Source organism: Mucor mucedo (assembly GCF_025094135.1).
Source record: "Mucor mucedo strain NRRL 3635 chromosome Unknown EV154scaffold_50, whole genome shotgun sequence".
In the NCBI taxonomy this organism is placed as follows: Eukaryota; Fungi; Mucoromycota; class Mucoromycetes; order Mucorales; family Mucoraceae; genus Mucor; species Mucor mucedo.
This window is the reverse complement of record NW_026252334.1, coordinates 201,848-215,678: the sequence shown is the minus strand read 5'-3', so window position 1 is coordinate 215,678 and position 13,831 is coordinate 201,848. Positions and strand designations below refer to the sequence as shown.

The following is a 13,831-nucleotide window of genomic DNA, read 5'->3' as shown; positions in this document are numbered from 1 at the left end:
CTTTGTGAAAACAAACATGATGAAAGATTATCGTCGCACTTAGAGTTGTTGACATTTTAAACACCCCGCGTTTTTTTTTTATTATTTTTGACATAAACAATAAATATGTTTCTACTATATAAGCTTCTTCTTTTTTTTATTTTCATTTTCCTTCTTCCTTCTACATTCTTTCTTACATTAAAAAATAAACATGCCTACAGTCAAACCAGTCAACTTAACAGGAGGTCAATGGTAAATATACTGATTTCAAATAATTCTGATTTGTTTTGACTAAATCATTTGTATCGTTAGTGAACATTGTGGACAGGTAAAAAAATAGATTTACTATTTTGTTTGTAATGTGTGTATTCAATAATCTTGTTGTATGTATTATAGTATGGTCATAGTAAAAAAGGTTGCAGTCTCTTAAGGTCAAAATAATATTCAAAAAAAAAAAGACAAAAAGCATATACCCCGCACTCCCACACCCTTTATAATAATAATAAAAAAATAACTTTATTTTAAACAAGTTCCATGTAACGTTTCAACTCATAGTCAGTTACAGCATTCTGCCATAAATTCCACTCATGGTTTCTAGTGCTAACATAGTGATCAACAAATTCATCGCCTAATACTTTACGAGCCACTGAATCCTTCTTGTCCATAACTAAAGTAGCTTCTTGTAATGTGCGTGATAATCGCTCGTTGCTACTGACATCGGTTGCTGAGTTACTTGGGCCTGAAGGGAGCTCCTGCTTAGTTTGAATACCCCAATAACCACACTTGAGCACAGCCGCCAAGGCTAAATGGGGATTAATATCTGCTCCGGATACCCTCTAAATAATGACATTAGTATAATATCTGTGCACATACATATAAACAAACATACCATTTCTAATCGAGTTGCACTAGCTGAGGTCGAAGGAGGTGCGATGACACGAACTGCACTGTGACGCGAATCAATACCCCATGAAACACTCACAGGAGCCCAATAATTCTCGACCAATCTCTTGTAACTGCAATAAAAGTTTTAATATTTTGATTTTAATTATAAATATTTAGTATAAACATTTACCTGTTGATGGTTGGAGCTAAAATAGCCAGAATACTTGGCAACCCTCTCAAAACACCGGCTAAAAACCAAACCATTGTTTTTGTCATGTTGGGTATATCACTTGGTTCACCCACGGCAAACAAGTTATCGCCATTTGTGTCCTTCAAACTGAAATGCATATGACCAGAACAGCCAGGTTGATCGCCATAGGGTTTGGCCATAAATGATGGCATCACTTTATGCTTTAACCCGATTTGTTTCATTGAGGTTTTGAATAAGGTTGCACGATCACCCATCTCCTTTGCATCCTTGTATAAGATTGCAGCTTCAAACACTCCTGGACCTGTTTCGGTGTGCCAACTCTCAACATCTACCTGAAATTGCTTTAACCAGTCAAATGAGTTGTAATAAAAGTCTTGATTATGCAATGGACGTAGTACAGAATATCCACACATGCCCACGGTAAGTGGAACTAGTTGGCTATGACCTTTGTCAGCTAAACTTTCACTCGTCTCTATTTGGTTGGTTGGTCTGAGTTTGCTTTCCGCGTTTATAAAAAAAATGTAGATTATATTACCTTTAAAACAGAAAAACTCGAACTCTACACCACAGTAAGCCGTAATACCCATTTCAGCAAACTCGTCCACGGCGCCTTTCAACACGTTACGTGGACAACAGTAGAGTGGCTTACCTGTCGTTGGATGAAACAAACTTACAAAGAAAAAGGGAATGTTATCTTCCCACGGGATACGACGATAAGAAGATAAATCGATTTTTGCAACCAAGTCAAAGTACTGACACTCCTTGCCAGAAAACTCCATAGGAGTGGTGTAGTTTTTATCTTGGATATCCCATCCAAATATAACAGAACAGAAGCCTACATAATTTTAGTCAACACAGTGTACACCGTTTGACAAAAATACAATATATATTACCAAATCCGCTTTTTGCAACTTGCAGGAATTTCTCTTTGTGTATAATCTTGCCGCGTAACAAACCATCAATATCAACAGCAGCTACTTTGATTCTGCTATCATTGACTAATGCATCTGCAAGGTTATCAAGGTTAAGTATAGATTGGGTCATTGTGTAAGAAAAAAAAAGATAAAGAGGAAAAGAGAAAGAGGATTAGCAAATCAATATTTATAACCAAGCTAAAATAAATATGTGCTCGTCGTCATTGAACTAGACCGGACCTTCAATAAATCCGATTATGGTAAATTCAAGCTGACGACACGAACGTGGTATAAAAACAAAGTTCATCTTTTTTTTTTAATTTCTTTATTCCTTTTCCTCTAATTTTTCTCCCCAACTCTTACCATGTCCACTATTTTTACTGCTGAAGAAGTGTCAAAACACAAAACCAAGAATGATTTATGGATGACTATTCACAACAAAGTCTATAACATTACCGAATTTATTATCGAGGTAACGATCACATAACCTATTTTGTCACATAGCCATATTAATGATTTAGTAGCATCCTGGTGGTAAGTTCCTTCAACTTTACACGTGATTTCAGTTCCCTTCTAAATAATGACCCCATTACTTTCCGTAGGAGAGGAAGTTTTGTTGGATGAAGCAGGTAAAGTGGAATGGATGTAAGGGTTGTAGTATTGTGGCTGACACAACTTTGTAAATTGGAAAAATAGGTAGAGATGCCACTGAATCGTTCGAGGATATTGGACATTCAGACGAGGCTCGTGAGATCCTGGAGAAATATCTTGTTGGCGAATTAAACGAAATTGTAAGTAGATTGATAATTGGTAAATGATATATAGGTTGACATTATTCGATAGTCCAAGGCCAAATATCGTCAATACCCAACAACTCGTGCCGGAGAACTTCCTGAAGAAAAGAAGAGTGGATCGTAAGTAAAAAAAAAATTATTTGTGCTTACTTATTAAAACCCCTCTATTTAGCGTCCTTCGTGTCGTTTTGCCTACACTTATAGCCATTGGCTTCTTGGCCTATAAATATGTTCTTGCCCCCAAGCAACACTAATAATTGAGTTATTTTATCTCTAATTTTGTAAAGACTACAGCTTCTACATTCCACCTTTAGCTAAATTATTATGATGAATGAATAAAAAGATCGAAGTTACACAGTCTCATCTAAATATAATAACAGCAATCTGTATCCCCGATTTCCCAAAAAAAAAAAAAAAAATCTATTATGCCTCAATTGACATCTCATCGTAGGGACAATCAGGTTTTTAGGATAGAACTTTAGTCGCTAGAGTGTTTATACTATTGTGAATAAGTGTCAGAAATGTATGCATTGCAGAATTTGTTATTATCAGTACCATCAGTAAGATGCTACCTCCAATGAATAAATCATCGTATGATTATTCAGTGTTTGTCCATTGGTATCACAATAATCTTTTGATGGAAAAAGCATTTTCTCTACAGTTCAAACTATCGATTCATAATTGTTCCAGATTAAGCGAACTGGTGATGTAGAATGCAGATCTTGTTTTTAACGATTAAACCGTCGTATTGTGGTCAAAGCACGAATTTGCGTTAGGACTGTTAGCTATCTTCGCTAGTACAGCTGGCACTAGGCTGGAGTCATGGTTTATCATAATAAGTCGTTCTTTTTAAAGTAATTTTATTATAATTATCGTTATTTAGTACAGACGTTATTTACTTTCATCATTAATTAATTGTGCATCAAGGTAGCAATTATGGATATATGTATATGGGTTGATTGTTGTTCGGAAGAGACAAAGTTTTGGTTTAAAAGTGAAAAAATTTATCTTCTGAAGCCATTTCTAAATGAAACAGACAAATGATCCAGTTCCTGAAGATTAGGGCAGCTGTTAATTATATAATCTCGATAAATGTTTCTTCTTCTAAGCAAGTCATTCGATAGGTAATCGCAATAAACCAAGTTTTTTGTTTCCCATTTTGGGTCATGTGCAATGTCAATATAGGGAAAAAGTGAGCCGTGTTTAGGCCTTTTCACCGGTGGGTAATAGCCTGTATTGACAGGATTTTTCCTATAAAAATGGTTAGTTTTCCCGACATGTTTGCATACACATCAGCATATGATTACCTTAAATCTAATACAACCAATTTTTCTAAATGCTTAACCACCGAAATAATATCTAGTATACTAACAAGATTGTTTCCCAACAGAACCAATTGCTTCAACTCTTTAAGAGGCTTCAATGGACTAATATCTTGCAAGCGATTCATGCTGAGATGCAGACGACTAAGATTAGGTGCTCGATTGCTGAAATCCGCAGGTAGTTCGTCCAACTCAACCGAACACAATTCCAAGTGTTTAAGAGTGAAAAAATCAAAAAATTGTGTCATTCTTCGAAAAGGATAACCCGACAGATACAATTTACGGGTACTTCGTAAATAGTACAAGTCAAAATTGCTGTTCATTTACGTTAGGTTATTAGCTTATTTATGAGCTGAGAGAGCTACTTACTATAAATCTTCCTGGTTTCTGAGTGAGAATGAAGTCACTCGAGGAGTACTTGTTAATTCATAAACTCGTGTAATAATGTTCTCGTCGAGGTAAACTATTCTTGCATTAGGAAACCACCTAGCATCAAATTCTGTCAATCGGTTAAAGCTTAGGTTTAAGTTACAGAGTCGATTAATTGTACGAGTAAGACTTATGGATATCGCGTTGTTGCTGCTCATATTGAACTCCACTAGATTTTGTAGGGTCTCAATTGAGGTCAAACGTTCGATTAGATTAAATGATACGTCCAAAATTTCTAACATGGACATGTTTGCTATGAGTAGTCCATTCAATCTTCTGATTTTGTTATGTGTTAAGTTTAGACTGATCAAACCGGGTAAGTTTTCAAAAATACTACACGTTTCAATGTTGTTGTAACCAGCATCCAATGTGCGCAGTGACTTTAATCGACTCATGTCTTTAAAGTTCATAATCTTATTTTTTGATATGTCAAGAATTTCTAGCCGCTCCAAATGATTAATATCTATTTCTGTCAACCTAATAAATCCTATTAATATAAATTCTATGCTCATCTTTTCCGTTTTGAACATACTTGTTATTGGCAGCATATAGATACTGCAAGGAGTTTGGTAGTCCGCTTATAGAAATGAGTTCATTGTGTGATCTAAAAATCAAAAGAAATGAGTGAAATAATCAATATTCATACTTGAGATATTTACACATTGAGGGTTTCTAACATTGGAAAGTTGATGTCAAAATAATTCAGTTTGGAGATATTTTGGTATCGAAGATCTAAAAATGTCAGCTTGTACCATTGGGTTACATCACAAATTTCACTTCCAATCGAGTAGTAAAGCTTGGCTAATTGGGAGTTATCGGCTAAGAATTTAAAACACATCGATATTGTTTCACTGATACTGTTATCATTTGCTTGAAGTGATGCCTCTTCATTTGTATCATTCCCAGTTGTAGGATGTTCGTCTCCGAGTGCTTCATCTGCAAGTGGCTCGTCCGTGGGTATTCTATTTACGATTGGTTCATCTGTAGTTTGATTGGATGTAGATTGTTCAGTTACGAGTGGTTTAGTAGGCTGTCCAACTATTGATGTATCGGTTGTATGTTCCTCAAATGTAGCTTGTGCATCTGAAGATTGGTTATTTAAAGTTTCTGTTCCGTCTTGTTCTTTAGTGGGCTGTTCAGGTTCAAGCTGGTCAGCTGTTTGAATTGATACATCGATGAAACAGCTTCGGTTTGAATCATCTTTTCCTGTTGAAAGATTTTCATCTAATTGCCCATGCATATTTTATATCCAAAAGAAAGAGGCGATATATGCCATTGATTGTATGATAACTTATTTATGGTCATTGCTGATTAATGTGTTACAGTTATTTATTATCTAAATACGCGGTGTCATTGTTTATTGATAAATTTGTTGGTTAAAATGTAAGAACAATGTATTTTTTGAGCTATTATTATAATAGTGAATTAAATACTACATTGTTCCGAATTGGTAAGTGTAAAATCTTGCCATTTTTTTCAGTTAATTGATTGCCCAAATAGACCATGTAATTGAAAAAATGGTATTTTAGTTGCAGGCTTACTGAAACTTTGCAAAATTTAAAACGTTGATTCATCAAGCTGTTAATTTTAGACCCTTCAAAGTGATTTACTTATGAATTCCTTTGGAACTAAACTCATTACATTAGTTAAGACATACAAAAATTTTGATAAAGAACCCACCAATAACATTCTGTAACGCCGGTTTTACAGAGAAGCTCAATGTTAAGATAAGTCGTAGCTTCGGATTTTTAGCAGCTAAATCGGCGATATGTATAACATATAAAGTCTATACTGACAGGTGCAAATTTGTCTTTTACTACATTCACAAGTCAATCTGTAGGATATTACTTTTTTTCTAGATATCAATAAAGCCCAGATCAAATTTGCATGGTACAAAGATGGGAAAATGACCCAAAGATTCTATTTACGAAAGACAAGCAACTACAGTCAACTGACTGCGCTCACAGTTTCTGGAAGAATACAAATGTCATTTTATTATCCTTCTTGGTGGATAGCTTCGATTAACGGGACAATATCTGGTGAGTTGCTTAATGGATACTTTCAAGATATCTAATTTAAAGACGACTTCTGTCAAGAGCTTATTTTTTTGCAATCGTGACCTGACTTTAAAAGATTAACCTAAGCGTATCCATGAGTGTGTAAAATCGGTACTCAGATCAGCCTTTAACAAGAAACGAATAAAGAAATGTTACGTCTGAGCAAAGAGATGATATATTTAGGGGTACTGTTGAGTCATCACCTTGTCTCTTCGATGATACCAAAGCCATATAATTCTATTAGAGAGACAAGGTGTTACAATTATTGGATAGATATGCGAGAAAGTCTGTCAGAAGAAACCAGACAATGGCTGTTAAAATGACATGGTTAATTGCTTGAAGGAATGGTCTCTGTGTGACCGGATGTTTGTGTCCTGGTCATGTTTATCTGGAAACACTTTTGCTTTAAGAGACATGAAATAACATCGCATGGTGATAGACATTTATGGTGATACTCAGTGTAAGGCATATTATACTTGTAAATGCGTGAATATCTCTTAACAACAGGTTAAACATTAATATTATTTGAAGCACTTCTTTCTTTTGTCTGATCATCGAAGTCAGAAGTTGGCTCGTGGCGATCGATTTCGCTGAACTGATTACCAACGTCAATGATACTGTATAGACAACAAATGTATCATACAACATCATAAAACAAGCAAAATCACCATAAAATATTAAATAAAAAAGAACAATTGTTTATTGAACATCGTTTCCTTTGTGATACTCTGAAAACATACGACGCTTTTAAACCCAACGTTTTCTTTTTTTTTCTTGAAAAGGATCATTTAGTATTTCTTCCTGTGAAACCATGAATGTATATATAGGTTAGTTTGTGCGGTATCCACGTACTTTTATTTTATTTGCCTGGTTTGTATGTACCCTATAAGTTTTAGATCCAAAAAAAAAAAACAGTATACCAAACATCGTTCCTCATTTATCAATTTTACGTTGATTTTCTAAAAATACAGTAGATAGAATTAAGGGCTTATATCTTTAACTATTTTTAATTATTTGTTCCGAAAGTAAATCAAGTCTATACTTTTTGTAGCTTCAAGGCGTAGTAAAATTGTGAGACGCAGATAAAATATACCCACATACACTCATTTATAGCAGATCGCGTGTTAATTTTTATGACGATTATAATTAGATACCATTTTTTTGATATTGTTTTTTTTTCTTGTATACGGCAGAAATTGAAGGCAAAATAAATACAGGGTCTCCTTTAAAAGTAATTAATCAAACACCCCTTTAAGTTTCCATATAATATTATTCTAAGTTTTAGATTTTATTCATAACAATATATGTAGTTATTTAATATTATTTCCAAATTGTTGAATTGGGCAGTTGCCGCCATCTGTAAATTTAGCTTCCGTGTCACTTGAGATTCATTTTTCTGTAAAAAAGGTTTTGTGGAGCACATGAGACTCTATTTATAGTGCGCTCAGTCAATGTGACGACAATGACATCAATGCATTTTGAACCTTTGTTGTTATGTTTGGCTAACGGACTGTGTGAAGTTTTCGGATACGGATTAGTTTTACTACCGAAATTATCTGTAATAAATTACAGTGGATTTTAAAAGGGTATAATTTTGGGACACTTTGTTCTTTCTTTAATCTTTACTTTATATCTCAATATGGCGCCCTTAAAAGTAATTGGAGCAGGCTATGGAAGAACAGGCACGGATAGTCTCCGTATTGCCTTGAATACACTGGGGTAAGAAAAATAGTTGCATTCTAAAATATGTATGTCTAATATTTTTTCTCTTGAAGATATAACACATATCACACGAGGGTATTGTTTTCAGATCCTACAACCGACACGGACGATTTTCTGAATGCCTTCCATCACAGGGAAGAGGCTGACTGGGACAAGATATATGAAAATTACAGTGCTGCTGTTGACTGGCCTTCTTGCACTTTTTATCAAGATTTGATAATGAAGTATCCTGAAGCCAAAATCATTTTAACTGAACGTAGTGCCGAAAGCTGGTATAAATCTGTCAAAAACACCGTTCATGCTGCTCTTATTGCCTCTGCTTCCGATCCCAAACATGACAAATTCAGAAGGATGGTAACTGATGTTTGTGTTGATGGTGTTCTGAATGATCCCATCAGGTTTGAAGACGAAGAAGCAGTCAAGGCGATGTTTGTTAAACACAATGAGGGAGTCAAGAAATTTGTACCCAAAGAAAATCTTTTGATCATGCAATTGGGGGAAGGATGGGAGAGGCTATGCGAGTTTCTCGGAAAAGAAGTACCTGATATACCATACCCAAGAGTTAACTCTACGCAAGAGTTTCAAGACAGTAATCTTCTTATAGATAAATAAAATATTTTTGTTTGTGTCAATCCAAATTTTTGCACCAGCTACAATTGCGTCTTTCGATTACGTCTTGCCTATTTTTATTAGAGACAAACCAATTTGGCTAGGCTTATAAGTAAAAATAGCTATTAGTCATTCATATCTGTAAGTCTGTTTATTTATTTTAAGAAGAAACGGGATCATCGTCGTTGTTTTGAAATTCTTCTCATACAGACATGTTATTTTGGTATTCTTATACTTTAGCAACTTGTTTCTATGGGTTTATTTTTTGTCTTGTAATATTTAATAGCCAATACATCTAGTATCTATATAAAGGACCTTTAGACTTTTCAAGTTTCCAAACAGCTGAATAAATACTTTCAGTGAAATGTTAAAAGCACTCAGACTCTGAAGATACTACAGAGCAAACTTCGCACATTTATTTACGGCGATTAGAAGTTTTCTAGCCTTTGAGAATCTTTCGGTGACTGAAAAGTTCGTTACTTTGCGATCCAGTTTTATCGTTTCATACACATGATGGGTACGCAAATCATTTATTGCCGCTAAGCTTATTCGCCTCTTGTTTTAATGCAAAGCTAAGATGTATATTGTACACTATTGAGGAAAAAAGCTACATAGCTACTAAGGGTTTATAATGTTTAAGATCGAAGCTGTGAAAAACTTAATTTAAAAATTAGTTATGCTGTCAGTTCGTCATTTAAAACTTGGGTCTGGGAATCATTTTAAGTAACGCGTTTCTTTTTCCGTTTTATTATAAAATGACCAGTTCACAAGATTTGCAGTTATTTTTAAATTCGAATATAACGACAGATGGAGACTTAAACTTAGATAAGATTACAGGTTTGCTTGCTCTGAAGAGAGCAGAACAATCGAAACTCGATGCCAAGGTAATTCATACATGTAATATCTTACCTTGACTTAACAATCTTTACTCATAGCTTCAAACATTGACTGATAGTACAAGATCTCTGTTGAACACTTCCTTGAAGGAATCCCAAACACACCGCACATCACTCATACAGCTTGAAAATTCTTTCGCAGAAACCGTAAAGAATATCGACCAATTTGTTGAGTCTAGTAAATCACCCTTACTTGATACTTTGAGTACGCTGGAACAAAATTTAAGGACAATTGAAAATGCAAAGAGCTACGTTAAGGCACTTCTGATTGTCTCGGAGCTAAGGTAAAAAAAAAAGTACATCAAATATGAATGGAGTACTGATATAGGTATAGCTCGCAGGCATTAACGCTCGTACAAACCGAACCAGATAAAGCGATGACACCTTACACCCAACTTGTGAAATTTGAGCAACACGTCAATCAGCAATCAATGGATCAGTACAATGATTTATCACTGCATTTGAAAAAAAGCCGAATTCGTCTTAAGGAAGAACTTGATGCGGTTTTAGCAAAGTAAGCGTATATAAAAAGTGGGAAATATTGACTAGCAAGATTAAAATGATCGAAAAATTAGGAACTTTAAAGAGAGTTTGGACGCATTGTCTTGGCCAACACCTATAAAACCACCTTACGGACCACAACTTAAACCAAAACTGAAGGTATTTGAAAAGGCTTTCCGAAATTTATTGATTTTACAACAATCGTAAGTAAAAACACATTTGTTTTTGAAATCATCCGCTTATATTGAATTTTTATACAGATCTCAAGATTTTAAAATAGAAGGCGAGTTTATATTATCGCCTCTGTCTATTATGTTAGAAGGACTATCACTGAGGTTTAGATTTCATTTCGAGACATCCAAGCCCACAAACCGTATTGACAAGGTAAAAAAAAAAAAAAAGAGAGAGAGATAAAGAAGAAGAAGAAGAAGAAAAAAGAAAGGGGGGGGGGAGATTCGCATCAACACTAAATGATTTAATAGCCTGAATGGTACTTACAACATGTCAAAAACACGATTTCAACCCATTTACCATTTTTGATGACAACCATTCAACCCATTCTAGAATCAAGCAAAGAATATTTACCTCATAAAGTCTTTATCAAGGATCAATTTATTTCTGGTTTATTAAAAGATGTGACCAGAAAATTGCAACATACAACACCCCAATTATTAAATCAACCCAGCTGGCTCAGCCATACGATCAGTCAAGTTTTGCAGTTTGATAAAAGTCTTCTGGATGATTTTGCTTATGACCAGCCGATTTCCAATGTTGTGTTAAGTAACCCAGCCTGGTTTAATGCATGGTTTGGAGCAGAAAAGTCATGTCAGTATAGCTTGATTTGAATTAAGACTCTGTCATTAACATTTCCTCCCTTTGTTTTTCTTTAGTTGCTCAAGCAAGATACGATGAAATCATGTTGGATGGAAAAGCATTTGAAATTTATGCGGAGGATGATCTAGAGAAACCCACTGCTGATTCAAAATCGATTAAGCGCACTAAATCAGCCGTTCGTCTCATCAACTTATTGGAGAATATCACAAGTGCTTACAATTTGGTCCCTGATATCGCACAAAAGTTCAAATTTTTAGTGGAAATTCAATTGGATTTATTGGGTCAATATCAAAAACGTTTGTCAACAGCGATTGATTCATTTGAAGCGTTGAGTTTAATAAGATCTGTGCCTGTACCCGGTGCACTCCCCGATTCAGTAACGGGTGTCATGACCTCTACGGAGACAGGTGGTATTGTTTCTGCTTTACATCGTTTATATAAATGGTGGACTAGTGCTAGATCAATTATGGATGTACTGAAAGATTGGACGGAAGATGATGTTAGTATGGATACATTGACTGCTTTAGAAAATGCTGACATTTGATGTTTAGTTCTTCCTTGATATGCAATATCAAATTAGTCAGGAACCCAGTTGTATTAAAGAGGTCTCACAAGAAAATGAAAGAAGCAACATGTTACGCTTATCGCGTCTAGGACACAATCAATATGAAGGATTATTTGATGATGCTATCACTGCTTATGAACAGTTAATCAAGCGCACTGAGAAAATTATTGTTAAAATGGCCATTAAAGAATGGATGATGGATGCAAGGAAATATGCCAAAAAGTAAGCTTTAGATTATAAATAAGACGGTTTGTCCTAACGAGAAATTAGGGATACATGGTGGCAAACATCTACTGATACACCGACAGAAATTTCGGATGAGCTCTATGAGCCACTTCAAGACTTGAGAGTGACATGGAATTATTTACATGGTATTTTACCAGAATACGATTTCTTGAATGTGTTTCGTCAAAGTCTTTTAGAAATCGAGGACTGGTATTGGAAAAACATTATTACACAAAGTCAATTTTCGAGCGTGGGGGCATTACAGTTGGAGACAGATTTGAAGTTGGGTTTATGGAAGATCGGGCAGCGCTGGGTCCTCAAGCCAGAAAATTTAACCAAGAAGTACTTACAAAGAATTTTTTTTTATTCGAAGGAGGGCTAACATTCTTTTTTTAAACTATCTAGACTCAAAGAGGCCATTCAACTGTTGACATTGCCATTTTCTTCCGAGAAGGATTCGCTTTCTTGTGATGTTTTGATGAAGGCACTGGCCGATACTAATCAGTTAGAATTTGTTCAAAAGACACTAGAAAAACTGGGTATCGAAACTCTCAGCAACGGACAAATCCGTGATGTGTTGAGAAGAAGAAATGATATGCTTTATAGCTGGAATTAAATAAAAATATCTTTGGAGTACTTTTTAAGGATTTCGTGATAGAGATTATAATAATTAGGTTTGAGGCGATTTAACGATCGGTCATGAAACTCTGAAACTGCAAGTGTGGGTGGAGACAAACCTGGGAATGTAAAAACCAATTACACCTCTTTCTTTAAGAGATATTGATGCAACTAAAAGCGTGTTTCAGTAAGTTATCAACAGCTTAAACGAAACGGGATATCCTAGCAACAAGCTTATTTCAAAAAGTAAATTTTTATGTAAGGCAGATCATGAAATGAGATATACTTCTTACTGGGACACCTTACATAATCCAGTTCATACCAGTTTTAATATCTTTCCATAATTCCCACCATATCTATCATATCTATCCCTATGTGTTCCCCCTTTGGAGAGGGAAATGAACAACTGGTCCGGACAATACCTAAGCACGCCCTACAATATTTTGGCCTCCGACCAGCTGCGCAGTACAGCAGCCACGGATTTTTTTTAAAAAATTGAGGGCGTAGTCTTTTTTTTTTTTTATCCATCTCTTTTTTGCTTCATTAATTACCCATCCGTTTGCGAATGCCAGTACCGAAAGCAGTATTGAAAGCCAGTGCGAGCCAGTGCGAGCCAGAGTCATGCCAAAGCCTAAACCTGTGTCGAAGCGAGTGTCTGTTAGTACCCAAACGCGTTTTGAGGTGAGTGCACCCGCCAGTGTCTCAACCAGTGTCGAAGGGAATACAGCACGAGTATCGACGCCAGTGCAGAAGCCCTCAAGTGGTAGACGCCAGTGCCGAAAGCAGTGTTGAAAGCGAAATTGCAAGCCAATGCGGAACCGAGTTGCCATGCTAGTGCTCTAAATCTGTGTCGAAGCGAGTGTCTGTAAGTACCCAAACAAGTGTTGAAAGCGACTGCGCCCTCCATGGGGCCTTCATCCGTGTTAGAGCGAGTACATCACAAGCATCGACGCCAGTGCAGAAGCCCCTCAATAGGTAGACGCCAGTGCGAAAGCAGTTTTGAAAAGCGAGTGCAACCGTGCCAGTGCCTACCAAATCTGTGTCGAAGCTTGTGTCCATGTCAGTGCCAAAACACGTGTCGGAGCCAGTACAGCACAAGTATCGACGCCAGTGCAGAAGCCCCTCAAGTGGTAGACGCCAGTGCGAAAGCAGTTTTGAAAAGCGAGTGCAAACATGCCAGTGCCTAAACTTGTGTCGAAGCGAATGTCCATGTCAGTGCCCACACTCCAGTGTTGAAGGAAGTGCATCGCCAATATAGCGCCCTACTTTA

At 36.0% G+C, this 13,831-nt stretch overlaps 6 protein-coding genes across 6 annotated transcripts; 3 read left to right on the top strand and 3 right to left on the bottom strand.

The window, feature by feature from the left end:
- Positions 1-449: 449 nt before the first annotated feature.
- Positions 450-2,270, bottom strand: EV154DRAFT_243692 (uncharacterized protein). The gene is made up of 5 exons (XM_051594564.1): positions 1,969-2,270; positions 1,611-1,910; positions 1,055-1,547; positions 869-995; positions 450-815 (listed from the first exon to the last, which is right to left on the bottom strand). The coding sequence occupies exons 1-5, from the start codon at positions 2,117-2,119 to the stop codon at positions 501-503; spliced, it is 1,386 nt and encodes a 461-aa protein (XP_051457272.1). The 5' UTR covers positions 2,120-2,270; the 3' UTR covers positions 450-500.
- A 13-nt stretch (positions 2,271-2,283) lies between these two features.
- Positions 2,284-3,085, top strand: EV154DRAFT_243677 (cytochrome b5). Its single transcript, XM_051594562.1, has 6 exons — positions 2,284-2,461; positions 2,514-2,523; positions 2,592-2,618; positions 2,686-2,780; positions 2,833-2,903; positions 2,956-3,085. The coding sequence occupies exons 1-6, from the start codon at positions 2,354-2,356 to the stop codon at positions 3,035-3,037; spliced, it is 393 nt and encodes a 130-aa protein (XP_051457271.1). The 5' UTR covers positions 2,284-2,353; the 3' UTR covers positions 3,038-3,085.
- A 1,001-nt stretch (positions 3,086-4,086) lies between these two features.
- Positions 4,087-5,774, bottom strand: EV154DRAFT_465157 (uncharacterized protein; the record flags this gene model as incomplete). Its single annotated transcript, XM_051597685.1, has 4 exons — positions 4,087-4,420; positions 4,475-5,011; positions 5,067-5,138; positions 5,194-5,774. The coding sequence occupies 4 exons, from the start codon at positions 5,772-5,774 to the stop codon at positions 4,087-4,089; spliced, it is 1,524 nt and encodes a 507-aa protein (XP_051457270.1).
- A 2,012-nt stretch (positions 5,775-7,786) lies between these two features.
- EV154DRAFT_444048 (P-loop containing nucleoside triphosphate hydrolase protein) lies at positions 7,787-8,948 on the top strand. The gene is made up of 3 exons (XM_051597044.1): positions 7,787-7,822; positions 7,902-8,310; positions 8,367-8,948. The coding sequence occupies exons 2-3, from the start codon at positions 8,231-8,233 to the stop codon at positions 8,923-8,925; spliced, it is 639 nt and encodes a 212-aa protein (XP_051457269.1). The 5' UTR covers positions 7,787-7,822; positions 7,902-8,230; the 3' UTR covers positions 8,926-8,948.
- A 704-nt stretch (positions 8,949-9,652) lies between these two features.
- On the top strand, positions 9,653-12,691 carry EV154DRAFT_510407 (TIP-1 family-domain-containing protein). The gene is made up of 10 exons (XM_051601703.1): positions 9,653-9,806; positions 9,858-10,102; positions 10,153-10,332; positions 10,394-10,522; positions 10,580-10,703; positions 10,802-11,144; positions 11,210-11,652; positions 11,705-11,940; positions 11,989-12,285; positions 12,349-12,691. The coding sequence occupies exons 1-10, from the start codon at positions 9,678-9,680 to the stop codon at positions 12,557-12,559; spliced, it is 2,337 nt and encodes a 778-aa protein (XP_051457268.1). The 5' UTR covers positions 9,653-9,677; the 3' UTR covers positions 12,560-12,691.
- A 569-nt stretch (positions 12,692-13,260) lies between these two features.
- Positions 13,261-13,520, bottom strand: EV154DRAFT_510404 (uncharacterized protein; the record flags this gene model as incomplete). The annotated part of the gene is made up of 1 exon (XM_051601702.1): positions 13,261-13,520. A coding segment is annotated over exon 1 (208 nt), but the record flags the coding sequence as incomplete, so codon positions are not given.
- Between the last annotated feature and the right edge of the window lie 311 nt (positions 13,521-13,831).